The sequence below is a fragment of the Rhagoletis pomonella genome, unplaced genomic scaffold (assembly GCF_013731165.1).
Source record: "Rhagoletis pomonella isolate Grant_MI unplaced genomic scaffold, Rhpom_1.0 Rhpom_scaffold_00001, whole genome shotgun sequence".
NCBI classification, from domain to species: Eukaryota; Metazoa; Arthropoda; class Insecta; order Diptera; family Tephritidae; genus Rhagoletis; species Rhagoletis pomonella.
Window position 1 is genome coordinate 1,871,379 of NW_023458555.1, and position 19,320 is coordinate 1,890,698.

The 19,320-nt window shown below is 36.6% G+C and overlaps 1 protein-coding gene across 2 annotated transcripts in view; it reads left to right on the forward strand.

Moving 5' to 3' along the window:
- Positions 1-285: 285 nt before the first annotated feature.
- Positions 286-19,320, forward strand: part of LOC118735944 (transcriptional regulator ATRX homolog) — a 28,044-nt gene continuing 9,009 nt past the window's right edge. Inside the window, exons 1-3 of one of the 2 annotated variants that reach the window (XM_036466005.1) lie at positions 286-522; positions 16,428-16,614; positions 16,678-18,438. In XM_036466005.1, coding sequence (XP_036321898.1) covers positions 16,551-16,614; positions 16,678-18,438 — 1,825 coding nt within the window. In that variant the 5' untranslated portion in view covers positions 286-522; positions 16,428-16,550. Of the gene's footprint in view, positions 523-16,427; positions 18,439-19,320 lie in introns of both variants that reach the window. The other variant, XM_036465997.1, reaches the window with a different exon arrangement.

A 19,320-nucleotide genomic window follows, 5' to 3' on the forward strand; every position in this document is an offset into this window, starting at 1 on the left:
GTCCAACCCCGGACGAGAAACCTACTTCGACTGCATTTGCTAGAGACGGCTTCATCCGAGCTCCATTTCGGTTAGGTACAACACTTGTAACGGATGGAGTCACCTTAGAACCTGCTCAACAGTTAGTACAGTAAGAGTAACCGGCTTGCGAAAAAAGAGCAGGACGCAAGCGAGATTTTCAAACACGTGAAGACGGCGATAAATTGCGATTGCGATTTTATTGTGAATAATTGATTTTTTAGAGAGCGTTTTTCAACATTCTCTGGGCGAACTCTCATCTGAGTTCTGCTCAAGAAACACATCCCTAAGTTGATCTATGTATACCTGAAAAAGTTACAAATTCCGATTTTTAGCGACGTTAGGCAAGTTGTGTGTTTATATCTACAAATTAATGCGAATTGTTTTGTTTGATTTAGTTCTAAAAGCTAACGAGTGCAGAAAATTAAAATATGTAAGAATCGTTTGAAGAATTTGAGCTTGAAAACGGGAGTTTAATTTGTAAAAGACCAAGAAGAAATATTGGTAAGAAAATTGGGGCCAAGTAAGCGTATCTTGTTTCTAGGTAATATGCAAAACAATTAAGTATCAGTATCTTAAAATACTCAAATCAGTTTGAGTAGAGGTTTATATCGAAATATTCACATGCCAATAATACAAATTTGCTAATGCTGTTTGAGGTTGTGAATGGGCGGCTTCGGCTTTCGCAAATAAAAAGGTGGTGATGCTTTACTAAATGAAGCTCTGTTCAGTACATTTCGATGGTAGATAATAGATGTGTCGGTAAAACAAATGCAGAAGCAGATATTATTCAGGGAATCGCCGAAAATCGCTGAATGAAGTAAACTTCATAGATGTGAGAAATTGAGCAAAATGGAAGCGGTTTTAAAACATGAAGGACGTATAACTGCTGATAGAAGCTAGGAATATTCGCTATCATCGTGTATACTTGCAATCAAGTGTAAAAAAAAAAATAAAGGAGCTGCACTTCCCGTTCCGTTCCTCTACCGGCAAAGAACATAGAAAATAAAGAAGTTACATGCCGGCCTGATTCCGTGGTAAGTTCGCATAGCTTATTTCCCCACACCAAATTCCAATAGCATCTATTTTGATTCTTATAAAATAACATAACAAAACAATATCAAGTTGCATGCTACTCCGTTGCTCTAAAACGCCAAAGGACGCAGAATGTAAAGATGCACATCTCGTTCCGTGGCTCTACCTGAACTTCATCTAACAAAATCTTAATGGGTCCTACTCGATTTCGGAGTGGAGGAATAAGCCAGTGTACAGCTGAAGTGGTGGGCTTCTTTACGTGTTCCCAACAACCCTTCGCTTCCACGACAGTCGGGTTTTCCTGATTTATATCTGGTCAAGTAGTGACTTCAGCATTTTCCACCAAAAACTAAGACCCACCGTACCGCCGCTAAATTACAACAACAACCCACCGTACACCACAGACTATCGGCCGATACTTTTAATTAATAAGTAGTAGTAGTAGTAGTATCGAGTATCGAGATCTCAATACTTTTTGACAAGTAGCGAGTAAGTTACGCGCATACCAACAAGTATCGACGTATTAAGAACTTTATTAACAAATTTTTAAAAATCGTAAAAAATTGTCCTCTTAGTTAAATTGAAAAATGTTAAGAAATTACCCAATAAACAATGTGGCTAACGGTCGAAAACTATCTTCGATATCAAATATGAATGCCAATAAAATGAACATAACGATCATTTACTTCAATACTGTCACACCTAAAAAATAAAAAAAACTCGAGAAAATCGACTTTAAAAATTTGACTTACATATACATATGTATTTCTTCCCGTAATAAAAATTAACACATATTTTCTTCTAGTGAGCTACTGGTAATCGGTATAGCTATGAAGTTCTTACACATCATGGAAGAACGGGTAACGGCAATTTTATCATTGGGCTTGGGTAAAAAATTTTAAATAATTGGAACACGAACCTCTTGCCTCACCTTCCATAATGAAAAGTGAAAGAGGGTGGTCTTCGACTCGATATTTTTGCCACCCTCCAGCGAAACTGAGCCTTCCTTACCCAATGTTCTCCACCTTCGTTGTCAATTTAAAATCCACGAAGAACATGTTTATGAAAAAAGCTTATCTTTAGGGAATGGGCTTCACATTTGTTTCTCGTTTTAGACATTTGCATTTTATTTTCAGTCATTTTAGATATATGCGTCAAACACTTGTAAAATATTTCGTCGCTTGGTGTGTAATACCGCGTATATACCAAAATGTCCGAAATTGATGTTTGGTAACCCCGAATAGGAAGCATCGGTTATGTACCTACAGGGTTAGAACGACCACAAGCCTAAACCGTAGTAAATGAGGTGAAAAAGCGTAGCAGAAATTGAAATTTCGTAGTAGATATTTTTATATACATACTATATTGGCTCGTCATAATTTGCCTTTTTAATTAAAAACATTTTAGCATCTATAATGGAATAGAAACGTAATAATTTTCCATATTTCTTATATAACATTCTAAGCTCTTGTTTTTTTGGTGAACATTAGTTTTTTTACTAGCACTGAAGCGGTTAAAAAAAAATATTCGTCGGATAATTTCAGGGAGTCCTTGAACAAATGAAGCACGAACCAAAATCAAAAACCAATATCTCAAAAAAGGAACATTTGAAAACTATCTCCCGGCCTTATAAATCTCTTTTTTAGAAAATATCAAAAGTTAAAAAATTACATACATACGTACAGTGTAATTGGAAGCCAATCACTCTTTGACCTCATCTATTAAAAGCCACTGTAGTATTCTTTAACGAAAAATGTATTTGAAAGCCACATACATTTTACAAAGCTACTTGAAAGAACAGTCCTAAGAATTTTTTGAGTTCAGATACTGCAATAAGTGCTCTATTATTCGGTAAAGAAAACCGAAACGGATCGTGGGTAAAGTGGAGTAGCGTTGTAAATTTCTAATTTTCATAAAAATCGTAGCAAATCTACTACGATCGTAGTGAAGTTCTAACGCTGTGTAGCTGTGTGTACATACACGGTATACAAAAATTTGTGGTAATGTGCATGTGCGGGCAAACATGCTACTTCGTCAAGTTCTATGTTGTTTGCGCGCGTGTAGCTCATTTCACCAGTTAAACTCTATTAGAGTAAACTTAAATAAATCGCGTTCCATATACGCGGCTGGTAACCAGTGTTGCCATTTTAGCCCTTTGGTGGCTAGATTTAGCTACCACATACTTTTTTTGACCACATAGATTTAAAATTGCCCCTAGCCCTTTGGAGAATTTATCCATACTGGGAATGAAAAAGTTGTATATGCTTAATTTTATCTATTTTTTTTTTTGCATATATATAAGAGATGAATTTTTAAACTAAGAAAGATTGACATATATGTATTGTATGTTCCTTACGTTTTTATACATACATACTGTATAAGTGTTAGGGCTGTTTTTTAACTTATCTATTGACGATTTAACTATAGTTTAAAATAGATAAGTTTACGGCCCTTAGTGCCAGTTTAAACTCAGATTAAGTAAACTGGGTTTAAATTGAACAGCTGGCTGACACTTGATTGGCTGATCTTAGTTTAAACCAGCCAGATCGGGCGTTTAAACTTAGTTTGAACCACGGCCGTGCACTGAAAAACTGGACCCTAATATGCTTCATTAGTTAAATGGCCCATCAAGTCGATTGACCGTGTATGTTCTTGTGGTGTGATTGTACCAGCTACTGGTGCGACTTCAAAAACTATTTGAAAATTTTATGATTGTACCAGCGTGCTGGTGTCGTGAGTGGTGAAATTAGCTAAATTTTCGAAGTAAACAAATTTTGGCGGAAATTTTAAAGCCGTGTTTGTGGAATATTAAGTTCACGATATTGCAGTTGTGAATTAAAAAAAAAACAATATTCAACAAAGTGGTGGAAAAATTACGAAATTTCGGCTCAAATAATTTCGGTCTTTCCTCGACCTCATTTGTAAAGATATTATATTATAATATTGTACCAGCATGCTGTTAAGTTATATGCTTCGAGCTTGATGGTACAATCACTTGATCGAGCCAGCAAGCTGGTGTCGTATATTTCCCCTTTTATACGAAAAGGTTTTTGGTTGGATAAAATATTAGCTTTTTTCCAGGGTTCATTGTTTTTCTATACCATTACTTATTGAAAATGTTTGCGTGTATACTTATATATGATGATGTAAGTAAACAATTTTAGCTACCATTTTTAGCCACAATGACTTTTTTTAGCTCTTTTTTAGCCCTTTTTTTAAATTTAAATTTGGCTACCACTAAAAATGCTTCGCGGCAACACTGCTGGTAACCCATCTCTGCCTGTGTCGATTAGCTTATTTCACCCCACAAATTCCCATTAGAATATGTAAGAGTTCAAATGGATCCTATTCGATTTTGGTGTGGTGTAATAAGCCAGCCGAATCGAGACGTGTATTCTGAATCAAAAACATAGAATATTTGCTAGGCGTATTTAACAAGGTGGTTTTAGTCCTATATAAATAAAAAATCACCCTAACAAATTATACGCAGATATCCATACTGTCGCCGCTTACAATATTTTTTTTTTTTTTTTATAAAATATGTAAGAAACATGGAATCTGTAAACGAAAACTGAAAACTGTCCAAGTTTCAAAGTAATACACTGGGCGACAATTTCCACCGTCAATGACATCGCCGTGTAAAACTGGACAGTTGAATGCATTGTTTGGGTATTGAGCTAGAACTAGTACTGCCGGCAAAAAGTCTAGTTCTACGCTAATTTTGAACTAGTCTTTCCAAGAGTACATAAAAGTTTCCAGTCCAATGGCCAGAGAACTGGAACGCTGTTATGAAAGCTTTACTGAAGAGTATTAATTAAACATGATTTTATTAAATGACCAAATTGGTACAAAATGAAATAAAATATACGCTTGGAAATATTCGTATATACTTAGTCATAAAATGTGGTAACGCATTGATTTGTGCAAGTTTTTTTATTTACAAAGTGCACTATCCTTCTAATGGTAAAATTTATAAAAGGCGAAATTTCATTGCAATTCAAAGTTTTTGATTTATTATACAAACGTGTATAATTTACAGGCAGTGCATATGTATTTCTACGTTTTACTCTTCACTATGTGCGAATCTGTATAATCGACTCTTTGCTGTTGTAAAGGGTGAACACACCAAAACTGCGACACTTTGGGAAGCTTATAAATTACCCAAAAAGAGTTTAATATTTTGAAATTCAAATACCATAAGTTGACCATGACCTTAGTTGGACGTAGAAGAAATTTCATTTGAGTTAAAAATGGCAACCGAGTTAGAAGCGAGACAAACCATTTTGCACGAGTTTATAAATGATCCGTCCTTATTTTATTTATTTGTTACAGTCTTGCGACTTAAAAGTACAGATAGATATTTTTAATATATAACAAAGTATGCGTATATGTAAGTTTAAATTTTAATTACAAGGCTGTTTATGTTTCTAAAACTCAAATAACCTATATAAATGTATATTGTCTAACTAGTTGGGGAGCTGGCGAGGCCTAGTCTACCTAGTCTACCTTTACATATGTACTATGTGCAGCGGGCGGAAATACCTTGATTCCGCCCCGCGTTGCTCACGAGCTGATAGTCACGGTCGGAAAGGCCGAGTTTCCGATCCATGTTCCCGTCGTCATTACTATGCAAACCCTGACGCTGGATTCCGTGATGTAAGGCGGCGGAAAGGCCTAGTTTCCGCTCCGCGTTATGGGCGGGCTGTTGGGCATAGTCGGAAAGACCGAGTTTCCGATCCATACTCACAGCGTCTTTCGTATGCTAGATTATTTGCTGCTTGGTCGGATGGAAAGGCCTGGTTTCCATTCCGTTCCGTGCTTTCCTACCTAATAGCCAGAGTTTTACAGTGACCAAATAGTTGTCTTTTAAAAACAGTACACTTAAAATTGCTAAAAATTAAAGATTGCACTATTCGACAGTTTGCAGTGTTTAAATCGGTACAAATATGGCCTGGCAGTTACGAGAAAACCAGGGAGCAGGGGTGAGCATGGTCAAAGTGATAAAAAACAGTGCTCGGAAGGTCAACAGTGCGTTTTCGCGAGATCCGAAGGTTTTGTCGCGTTATGTTGAAAAATCCGTACGTAGATCCCAGTTTTTCGTACAAAAGGTAATACGAAAAGCTTCATTGAGAAGTTCTACAGCTCAAACAGCGCCAGACCGAGGCGCAAAGTAGAATATTACAGCGAAATCCTGCAGTCGGAAATTCTAAATTAAAAACTACAACTGAATTTTTATGGACTACGAAACCTACTACTTTAAAAAATTAAAATATATTGCAGGTCAAGATTTTTATACTGCAGCAAGTCGTCAAGATGCCCCTGAAAGCTGTTAGCTGAAAATGAAGTCCAAATTTCCAAAAACAACATGGCAGGGCAAGGTATTCGTTCCTGTGGCCGTAAGAGCAGCCCATTTTCTCCATCCGGGACAATGAATGATCAAGTTCATCGGGATGAGTGCGTCAAAAGGCGTCTTCTGTCATTTAACTGTCAGATAAGGTAGTAGGCCACTGTTCTAGGCGGACATGGCAAGCTGCCACTATGCCAAGGACACATTGCCGTGGTATAATGCAAATAACATCAATTTTGTACCTCACGACTGCAATCCACCCAATAGCCCAGAGCTACGTCCTATTGGGGAATATTGGTCAAATGTCAAAGGAATCTTGAAGAAAACAGGTGAAATAGTAAAAAATATTGAAGAGTGCAAAACAAAGTAGTTGTGCGCATCGCGTAAAGTCGATGATGCAGTCGTGCAGAACATGATGGCGCATGTGCGATGAAAATACCGCTCACTTGCATATGGTGCAAATAATAACTAATATTTTAACATTTCAATAACATCTAAACTTCCAAGTTATATAATACAAAAAAAAAATAATTTCAATGCCTACTACTTTGTTTCTGGTAGTAATCATCCTTTAATAGCATATAAAACTATATTCACATTACAGCATAAATTAACTTCATATAAACTAAGTGCGTTCACATTTTATGAAGTTCTTTAGCACGTGTACGTACGGGTGTGTGGTTTGTACTTGATTTCAAAAAACAAATGGTTGCATACCTTTAGGCATTTTTTCAAATTCAATCAATAGTGGTGGCTAGAATAAATGAAAAATCTTTTTTTCTTCATTCTATTCTTGATTTATGATAAATTATCTCATTTCTGGATAATTGACAGATTTTACAAAGCGAAATTACTTGATTTCAGCATGATTTGTTTATAAATTACAAATGATTCGTAAATTACGATAATGTGAATATGCTTTAAATTCCCAAGAAAGTTTTTGGGAATGATGCTTGAGTGACAGTCCTTGGCCAGATATGAATCTGGGCAGTTTTGGTTACGTAGATCTCACTGTCGTGATCGTGTCGTCGATCATAAGCGGGTGCCTAAAAAAATATTTTTTCGACATATGTAAGTACATATTCAAATAAAATTGACACACGCCAAACTTTTTTTCGTGATACGCCTTAATGTACAGTCTCCATCGCCAAGCGCGGCGATAGAAATAAATCTATTGCCACGAAACTCCGACGAGCGTAATTTGCATTTCGCTTTGGGTGTTTTCCATTTTAATCTAATTTTGACCGCGCGAATTTCGCTGTGGTGAGTTCGCCGTTCGCCGGCATTGAGTTCCATTCATAAAAGAAAGGAACGAGCTGTGCACCTTCGCGTTAGTTGCGATTTCGTCATTACTACTGCAATCAGCGTTTCCGTTTTGCTTAAATTTAAGCAAAATTGATAAATTTTTTCCTGCCTGTTAAAATGTTTAATTTTTCCTCGTTTTGCAAAATTTTCTGATTACAATATTCAAAAAGGATAATTTTTCTCAAAAATTCATTTCAGACTATAAGTCAACTTTCAATCAATTTTTTAATTTTATTTTAGGGTCCCGTATAAAGTTTCAGGAAATGTTGCTCTACGCAACTCCCGATCCACGGTCGTCGCATTTTCAGATCTCCGAGTGTTCTGCCATGAAATCGTTTCTCGTAAAAAACCATCTGCAGTTCGGAGGCGACCTTAGGTCCCTTCATTTGCTTGACAAGATCAACATGCACATTATGGATGACATGATACCAAACTCGTTTTATGCATGCATTAAAAAAACTAGCGAAAGGGCAGCTTACTATTATAGGAGTATATGTTCATTCCCGCGACAGCCGGTATAGGAATCACTCGGGTTTTACCCGAACAAGGGCTGTTGTTTCGGTGATCTAACCCCGTTTAGGTCGGCGAGGTATCTCAGAAGTACCTCTCAGGAGTATATGTTGAAAGCCTGAAAGAATGTGTAGGTAATAGTTTTCAAATTAAGCAACTGTTAGACTATAAAATTCTTACCTTTCACTACAAAACTGAGCCTTAGCTTGCCTTTACTTACCTAATTGCTTATTTTTTATTTCTATAACCAATTTGCCAAGTTTGGCAAGAAAAGCCAAAATTAATTAAATAAGTTGCTTAATTTTTACGGGATTTGGTAAAGTTTTTAACGGTTTTGGTAAATTTTACTTTTCGGCCGCGGCAACACTGAGTGCAATATTGCAGCCTTGTTTTACCCCACCTCTATACCTGCTATAGACGCTCGCATACGAACTGTCAGTTTTCTCGCGTGCAAAATCTTACCACAGAGAAATTTTTGTGCGTGGCCATTTCATCGCATAACATTTCAGTGCGAATATGTTCTAAATTATAAATGTTGATAAAATTGTATTTCTTTGCTTGGTTGTGCCTGAAAGTTTTTTTCCGAACTTAGACTTAGTGAGATAAACTTATATAGTTATAAGTGGGCGGTACCACACCCATTTTTTAAAATTCCATAATATTTATTTTTAAGGGATTGCTGTGAGTATCAATTTTGAGTAAATTAGCGTCCTTAAATTTCGAAATATGAGAAGTTTCAAGCGTTTTTGAAATTTACAGTTATATCAAGAGTGGGCGTAATTTTAGTCCGATTTCAAAAATTTTCAACATTTTGTTTTTATGTAGCAAGTACAATAATTATACCGAGTTTCGTACAAATACACATGCGTGGTAATAAGTGGGCGGAGCCACGCCCATTTCCCAAAATTTTGTTATAGATGAGCACATTTTTGGATAGGTGAGCAAATTATTGTTGCTTTTCCACAATAAGATTTTCATTAAAGCGGCCTCAAGCTCAATAAAAATTTTTGAATATAATTGTTATAAGGCAATTAAATAACAAAAACAATATACATTTTGAATAAATAAGCTTCATTATTTACTGATTTATCGGAGATTTTGGATTTCCCGAAATTACCGTTATATGGGATGTGTGCGTGGTTACCGTACGTTTTTTTTTTTTAATTTTCAGCCGTTTGGTATGTATTTCGAAGACCAACAACTGTGCCAAGTTTGGGAGAAATTGGCGGTGTGGTTACGAAGATATGTACATGAAATAATAAGTGGGCGTGGCTAGGCCCATTTTCGAAAAAAATTGCAGTATTCTAATTTTTCACTTAAAAATCATTGTAAATATCAATTTTGTGTGAATAAGCTTCAGAGGTTACTTAAATATTGCAGTCTTCGTATTTCTGAAAATGACCGTTATATGATTATTATTGTCCAATTTTGTCCATTTTCAATACCATCCGCCCTACGCTGAAAAGAAGTACACTTACCAAGTTTCGTTAAGATATCCCAATTTTTACTCGAGTTATCGTGTGTACAGACGGACGGACGGACGGACGGACGGACGGACGGACGGACAGACAGTCACCGCTTAATAGATTTCTTTTTAACCGACTTCCAAAAAAGGAGAAGGTTAACAATTCGTCGGAATCTTTTTTTTTATGTATGTTACCGCATAACTTTGGACCACGTTGGTCGATTTGTATAATTTTTTTTTTTTTAAAGAGAGTTGTTACCTCAGAGGTGGTCCCATACTGATTTGGTTTAGATCGGATCTTTGGATCATGAAGAACTTAACGATAATCTTAAATTTTTATATGAGTACTGAAGTCGGTTTTGTTTTTGCTTAAAAATTACTTGTTTTATTCTCGATTCGTTTTGCCTGTTACAAACAACCGTTATGTGAACAAAGTTATAATACCCTTGTTCACAAGTGCGCTTGGGTATAAACATTTTTGCTAGGTATGCGATAACAATTACGCGAAATCTCTTACCTCATACCTAATGTGACGCAACTATTTCATAGCTCAAAGAAGTACAGCTTAGGTTGGGTTAAGTTAACGCCTCGAGCCCATTACGGAATTTCGAATGGCGCTAATTTCGATCAGAGCTCAGTGTTTGTTCAGAAGTGCCGTCCGAAATGCTTCCATCTTAGCCTCGCGAAGGTTGGACAGTCTAAAGGAAAGTGTGGAGATGATTCGACTTCATCCTTTTCTTGAGAGCTGATACAAAAGGATCAATTGAAATTCTTAGTCTCACCGCATGAATACCAATCGCACAATGGCCTGTCAGAACCCCCATCACTAGTAATTGAGAGGTAACGTGTTGTAAAGTGCCCCATAAAAACATTGGCTGCAGCAGAGAAACGCATTTTCCTTTTTTTATGTCACAAAAGGACCCGGTTTCCTTCATCCTAACAGCAGTTCGTGCTGCGACAATTTTGTTTGCAATATCCGCAGACGCCGTGTTGAACATATGTATGTTAAGCGTCAGTGTAGGCGTGGTTCCCAATGCTCCGCTAATTCCTGTTGTACAAGTCTAGCCTTCTCTAGCGAGTTCCACCAGACAAGGGCTCCTTGAAACAATATAGGCTTGAATATGGATTCCAAGAGCTTTTGAATTCATTTGGGCGAGAGACCCCACAGCAGTACAACGCAACCGACACCTTTCCTACCCTTTCCTCACGGTTTCCACGATAGCCGCCGTTAATCACCCACCTGGTTCAGATAACCTTGAGCCAGATCAAAAAGGGTGTATAGAAATCGTTCCTTAACCAAAAGTTCCACATTATCTACATAGGCGATCACCGGACAGCCCACTTTTTCCAGTTCCTCTAGAACGAATTTGTCGCCCAGGTCATGTGATGACCGTCCAGAAGATCGGAGAGGGACAGAACTTGGGGGACGCAAAACCATTTATATCATGCGTCAAAAAGTGCGATAGCGATCCGAAAATTGTCGCTAACTGGTTACAGAATCTCCCTCCTGAAGTACAAAATATCGCAAAGAAGTACATTTGACTGTACTTCGAAGTAGGAAGTACAAGAGCGAAAAAATATACCGTATACCTAACGTTCGTATCTTTTTTCGGACAAAGAACTGTACATTACTACGAAAAAAAACCCGTTTCGCAGTATCTCCATTTGAAAATAACATTTTTTGAAAGTTTTCCAATGAAATAAAGGAATTCCTGGTATTATGTGTACCGTTGTACACCCCTAGACAAAATGATATGTGTAACACACGGTATCAGTGATAATTTTTAATATTTTTCAGAATATACATTTTTTGAACGTTGGCGTGTCAAATGAAAGCTTTTGGGTTTTTCTGATTGGCCGGAGCAAAAAGCTTTCTGATAAATTTTTTTTTGTTTTCAACGCATTTCACGTTGAATATTCCATGCAAGGCACATTAAACAGGTAGTATCAGTAGAGCAAAAACAACGTTTGCGAGTATTTTGTTGTTGCTTCTGGTATCGAAAGTGTCAAAAACTGTTCTGAATTTTTTCTTCTAAATCAAAGCGTGCCATGTGAAATACAAAAAATTATAAAAAATAAAAAATTGAAATTGGAAAAAATAAAAATTGATGCCACTTTCTTTCCTAGTAAATTTGTTTGCTTCTCGAAGCATTGATCCATCCTTTGCAAGGCCCAGTAATCAGCGGTCGTGCTGCTGAGTTGGGCGAACGTTCCAAAAGCTGCTATTCAATCGCTTGTTTTGTATGGAATAAGGTTTCACATGCAAATGGATTTTAACAATTCAGAATTTTTGTGAGAAAAAATTAAATATATTTGACATTTTCGAGACCAAATAATTTGAAAATAAATCAAATCAGCTGCTCTACTGATACTACCTGTTCAATTTACCTTGATTCCATGATAAAAAAATAGAAGGTAGTTTCACTTCAAACTTTTTTGACGGTTACAGGCATTTTTACATTACATTAATTCACCGCAGGAAATCTGAAAAGAAGGCATGTCAGGGCCATAAAGATTTGCGGATTTTTATAAAAAATCTGCAATTTTTCTATTTATGTACTATGTATGTATATTGGACTGCATCACTAAAAAAAGGTTCGGTTTTTTAAGCTTAAACTGGTTTGCCATCTGAGGTGATTTTTTTCATAAAAAAAAACTAAAAAACCTATTTTCATTCATAAAAAACTCAAGGAGGTATTTTTAAATCGGTTCAGCTGACGTAAATCGTCATATTTTTTCCGAAATGTTTTGGTGAAGGTCTAAAAATATAATAGATTTTATAATTCCAATGGGAAACAGTGCCAATTTTTTTTTGTGGGGAGTGATATATGTAGTATAATGTACATATGTATGCAAATATACTTACATACGATTGAGTTTCTCCAAAACCTCTGAAATTGAGGAAATACATACGTACATATGAGCTCCACAAGACTGTTTTTCATCAATGCTATTAGAATTTGGAACTCTATACCTGCTACCATTAGGAGCAACATCAACAGAAGCAACTTCAAAAATACTCTTTATAATTATTTCTCTAAAAATTGATGAACCATCTACGTATTTGCAATAATATATAATTAAGGGATTTTTTGAGCTTTGTTAACATACCATAATGTTTGTATATATGTTATAAGTTTTATGTATCCGTGTTATCTCTGTTTAATTGAATGTGTCATATGCGTTTGTATATATTTTAGAATTTTAATTTTCAATATATAAATAAATAAGTATTATACTACGTACAAATTGACGAGCTAAACATGTTAAATGGGCTTGAACCAGTTAAATGAACCAAACATGTTCATAAACAAGTTAAATCGCACGCAATTGTTGGAAAATTGAACCAGTTAAATCATTTAACTCATTTGAAAACCAGTTCAGCGCAGAGTTGTATCAGAAAGCTTTCTGCCCCGACCAATCAGAAAGACCCAAAAGCTTTCATTTGACGCGCGAAGGTTCAAAAAATTTATATTTTGAAAAAAATTAAAAATTATAAAAAAATATCAAAATTGTATGCATGTCTGCCCGCCAAAAAAAGAGGCCAAGGCGGTAATTAGTTATTTCCCATGAGGTCTCATCGTACGCAGAGATAAATAGTGCATACCAACTAAACATTTTGAAGACTCTAAGTAATCCGTATGCGTTAATATCATGAAGCAGACATTCGCACAAAACAAATTGAAACACAAAAACAAGGCGAATTAATATAAGGTGATAGCAGGAGTACAAAAACAAAAATTTACATGTATTTTGTTTTTGCTTTGGCGGCATAAACTGTCAAAATCTGTAATAGTGTGTGTAGAAATTCAAACAAAATTTTTTAATTTGATATCAGAAGCCGTGCGGCGAAACACATACACAAAATCAGCTGAGCTAGTAACACCACCTTATATAAATTCGCCTTGCACAAAAACTTGATTTTGAATATTTTTTTTTCGAATTTTTATTGGTAATCAAACAACCGTCAAACTTAACTCCAAATGTTCAATGTGGACGATTGTGTTTTCCAAAAAGCTCTTTTTCATTTAAGAAGTTAAATGCGGCCAATTTGAACGTAATATTATATTATCTTTACTTTTATCATTGTTGTACTATAAAAGATTGAATCTTATTGTACTAATGCTTGAACCGAAATAAATAAATAAAAAAAAAATATATTACTTTGAACAAACAAATCGCACTTCGGGAAGATTTTATTCCCTCACGTTACAAGCTTCTAACGACTTATTTTTAATAAACGAGAGAATTTTAAAAATTTCAATCTGGAATCCTTGCACAAATTTATAAGATTCCTACCAAGGCGTATTTAACAAGGTGGTGTTGGCCGTATATAAGTAAAAAATTACACTAACAAATTATACGCTGATGTCCATACTGTCATTGGTATGAGTTACAACAAACACATCATTTTGACGTAATGGCCTCCACGGCGAAAAACTCAGCTGTCGCCCCAACACCACCTTGTTTAATACACCTTCATTCCTACAGTTTTCACACGGGCAATTAATTTCTGATTTTATAAAAATTAATAATGATTTTTTATTCTAAAATCTGTTGTTTGAAATTTTTTCAGTTGAAAAATATTTTTTTTTGTGGCTGCAAAAGTCAAATAGCTAACATGGCGGCAAAAGTCATTGAGTGAAACTACCTTCTTTTTTGTATCATGGAATATTCTGTGTAGAGCAAATCATATTGAATCGGTAGCAGCAGTAGGGCAGCTGATTTTTACTTTTTCGCACGCGATTTTTAAATTATTTTTATATTTTGTCGGGATTTTTGTCATGATTGTCTTCCGTTTTCACTCAAAAGAACAAAAGACAAAGTTGTTATTGTTGTAAGGGCCTACTTAGCCCGTAATTGTCCGCAGGCTCAACTAAAGGTAGGCCCAGGAAACTTGATATTTCAATGAGGGAGGTAGAACCAGAGGGAGAGGGATGTTTGTTGAGTTGAATTGAGTCGGCACGTAAAGACGTGGTTGTTGTCATGGGGGGGATCTCCACCTGCTGGACACTCATTTTGGATGTTGGGAGGCAAGTTGGGCCTCTCGTGGCAATTGAAGCTCACTCTCGTTCACAGGTGGTGATTGGCACTGTTGACGGCATTCACTCGACTGGAGTTTGAAATGCCGTTAATAGCCTGTCTGTACAGTCCCAGTCCCAAGGGTGTTGTGCGTAGTGCTGGACCTGGTCCTTCGGCTCTAGCAAGTTCGAGTGCTGACGTCTGTAGCACCCTACTAGGAACCGCTTGCTGAGAATGATGTTGTTCCCCTTACTGGGAGAATTTCGGCTACGCTGTGGATGTTATGATCTGGCGACATCAGAGGGCATCCCCTGGTGTCCGGGGTGTTGTATTGTGGCATGTCTGTAGTTTCGTCCACTGCCGTCGGACGGCCAATTGCCCTGTATGTTTGCAACACCGTTTATTTGTCTTTGTCCAAGTACTGCCGAATTGGGGAATTGAGGACTATGCTACGGCTCTGTACTTTATTGGCAATTTCGGTTGTATGCGCCGGGAACGAGAGCTGGATCCGACTATTTTTCGGTTATTCACCGTCGGAATTGGTTTGCCATCGACGAGAATACGCAGCTTTCGTCCTTGTGGTAAACTCGTTGCCGAGGATTTTGTAGGGGAGAAGGTTAGTCTCCTTGCAGTGAAGGAGCGAAAAAATGTGGAGTGATAACCGTTTATATTTAAGCATAAGTCATCAATTCCATTGCCGGACGCATTGGCTGTATTTCTTTATTCATTCTGAACGTTTGGAATAAACTTTTTTGTTTACTTATTCTTTAGAACGTTCCTGATGATATGTTAACGTATATTTCAAACGCATTCTGTTTATTCCGGCTGTGAAATGGGATTATCCGGAATGTATAAAGAAACGCAGCCATTGTATTTTTTTGTCTGGATTGTGTCTTGTCGGGATTTTGAGTTGTCGGGATTTTGTCTTGTCTGAATAATGTGTTATCTGTATTTTATTTGGTCTGGATTTTTTTATGTCTGTATTATGCCCTGTCTGGATTTTTTATTGTCTGGATTTTTAAAAATTGTCTTTGTTATGTCTTGTCGGGATCTTTAAAGTCGGGATTATGGAGTGCTCCCCTTTGTTCAGGTATATGGTTCACAAAACCAACAAGAAAATGCACGCAGCTTGCTGTGGCTCGTGGCGTGGAGGCAATTTCCAAATTTTGTGTAGGGAGAATATGTTCATTAGGCGAATCTACGGCAAAAAAAAAATCTTTGCTCATTGTATGAGGGATTGTCTCATGTCGCAGAGAATGTCCAAATAAGAAGGCTACGCCTTGCAATTCAGCTCGTTACGGATGCTATTCACTGCATTGTGCTTGGCCGAAATCCGAGTCTGAAAATAATCCGTTGAATACCACTTGTGCTTCAAAAGTAGTCGGATATTTTCCCTGCCTAGGAATGTTTGTAACAAATTTTACGGGGTAAAAATCCCGAGCACAAAGTACAAAGTTATGGAAAAATATTATACATATGTATTGTTGATGTTGCAACTGAATATTTCTGGGATAATAAATCTAGGATCATTGAAAAAGAATTTCAAATACTCTAGCTTTTGTGGAAAAAATTGGTAAAATTATTTTTTGTCCTGTATTCGGCTGCCATATATATGTATTAAAAAAAATTATCAATTTTTTCATTGGTGAAATTCGACAATTTATACACACATCAGTGGGAATAAAATAAAATAAATAGGTTAAATAACTAATATTTCTTTTGCAGATGCGCTTGAGCTCAAATATACATATAGTCTGAATCCGGATGCTACTTGAAGTCATCTAAAACCCAAGCCAGCAGAGAATAGTTTCGAAAGTATATTGTGTTGTTTTCTGAGAAACTGCATCTATGGGCCACGAAAAAGCAAATTCGGATTCTGATGCAAATTCAGCGGAAGAAAATCAGCTAAACGGTAGTATTGCCCAAAACAGAGAGAGTAAATTAATTCCTCAAAAATCTCATCCCAAACATCAAGATACAAAAAATGGCTCCAGCTCAGATGGAAATGATAAAAGCAACTGCAGTGAAAATAATGACTCGGCATCCAATAGTAAAACAGTAAACAAAACTACCTTGTGTGTACAAAAAACGACGACTGAATTTAAATTACGCGTTGTCCCATTAGAAAAGCTATTGGAGAAACCATTAGTGGATAAAAATAACGAAAGAACAAGTACATTCTCGGACGCCCAGACAAGACGATTACCAAAACGCAAGAACCGAAGCAATTGCGTGGTCATTGACTTGACGGATAGTGAGGAGAGCGAGGAGGAAGAAGAAATAGTGAAGTCCGTTTCAAAAACCAAAAAATCGGTCCCATCAAAATCGGAGGCGTCGGCGCAGCCCAGCAAGTCTAACCCGCCGGTGAAACTGAGAGAATTACCCCGTTTAAGGCAGTGTACTGTGCGCATAAAAAGGACACCCTTCCCTCTCACGGACAGCCTGTTAGCAGAACGTGTAGCTGGTTCTAAAGTTAATGGCGGAGATACTTCAATAAAAACCCAAGATAAGCGCGACCGTAGAAATAGCAACAATAACTCATACCTTAAAAACAAACCGTCAGCATCCTTTAGAAAAAAAGTTATGACCTCCGATTCATCTGAATCGGAATATACAAATCAAAAGAATGATACAGTTTTAGATGGAGAAAATTCCGAAGAGACCGATGTTAAAAGCAGTGACAGTGAAGTGATACCGGCTCGCAAAAAACGTGTATTTTATAAAAGAAAAAAGAGTAGTGATGACGATTCTGATTTTGCGCCGCAGCCAGCTGCGAAAAAACGCGGACGCATTCGACGCGGCCAAGACAGCAGTGACGATGATGACGTTGGTAAGCGGAAGGGAAGGGGCAAAAAGAACGCAAACTCTGATGAGGATGACGATGACGATTCCGATGAAAAGAATAAAAACAAACGCAAACATATCCGCAAAATAATTAAAACTAAGGATCTTGATATAAGCACAAAGAATGCCGCTAAAGAAGAGGAAGAACGTCGCAAACGCATAGAAGAACGTCAAAAGCTTTACAATCAAATCTATGAAAAGCCAGAAAATGTTGAAGTCACTGAATTAGTATTGGATTTTGACGAGGAAACAAAGAAACCTCTACTTCAAGTTGACAAAGGAATTTTAAAGAAATTGAAGCCCCATCAGGTTTCCGGTGTTAAGTTTATGTGGGATGCTTGTTTTGAAACTATCAAAGAAGCTGAAGACAATGCTGGATCAGGATGTATTCTGGCTCATTGTATGGGTTTAGGAAAAACACTGCAAATTGTGACACTATCCCACACCTTGTTGGTGAATTCAAGGCGAACAGGCGTAGAACGTGTATTAATAATAACACCATTAAGCACTCTTAACAACTGGGCACGTGAATTTAAACATTGGATAGGATTTGCCAATAAACGTAATGTGGAAGTTTATGATATGTCCAAGTACAAGGATAAACCTACTCGCATTTTTAAATTGAATGAATGGTTTGAGGAAGGCGGAGCATGCGTCATCGGATATGATATGTACCGTATATTGGCGAATGAAAAGGCAAAGGGTTTACGCAAGAAACAACGCGAGGCATTGCAGCAATCATTAGTTGATCCTGGTCCAGATCTGGTTGTGTGCGACGAGGGGCACCTGCTAAAAAACGAGAAAACATCCATTAGTAAAGCAGTAACAAAGATGAGAACTAAACGACGAATTGTTCTTACCGGAACACCTTTGCAAAATAATCTAAAAGAATGTAAGTAATTTCAAATATTTTAATTTTTTTATTTATAAAGCTGATTTCAAAATCAATATACTCGTAGCTAGTGATGTTTGTATACATTCATATGTATGTACGCGCTGAGCCTTTTCCAAGAGCAATCCACTGGAAAGTCTGCATCAATGCAAAATACAAAATTTCGCTAATTACTTGGGAAATTGGGAAATAACTCTAATCGGCAACGTAAAAAATAAACGTTGCGAAATAACTCTTATGGGCAACGTAAATAATAAACGTTGTGCAATAACAGTTATTGGCAACGTAAAAAATAAACGTTGGGAAATAACTATTATCGGCAACGGAAAACATATTTCTCATCTAATAACTGTTATGAAACATCGTTTTCGTTAAATTTCAGAATTCGGGCAACGTTTTCAATTTGTAAATTCGAGATAACAGTTATTTTTGGTCCCTGGTATATACATCACTTTCCGATAGGGCTTCTAGTTTCTGACAAATTAATTAATCATTCCAGCTTTTTTTAATTTTTTGATGAAAAACTGAAAAAGAATCAAACTTTAACAGACGAAATATTTAAAAAATTTTTGCATTTGTACTATAGCCTGTTCTGTTACAAACAAAAAAAAAAAAAATTACTGATGAAGAAAATCGATGGATAAATACGAGATATGAGTGGTCAAATGAAAATGCGCAAAGATTTTCTATATGAAATACGAGCAGTAAAGCGTGTTATGCGGGTGTACGTGGCGTATGAGTAACACGCTTTAATGCTCGTATTTCAGACACAAAATCTTTGCGCATTTTCATTTGACCACTCATATTTCGTATTTATCCGTCGATTTTCTTCATCGGTAACTTGATTTTTTTTTTTTTGTAACAGAACGGGCTTTAGTACAA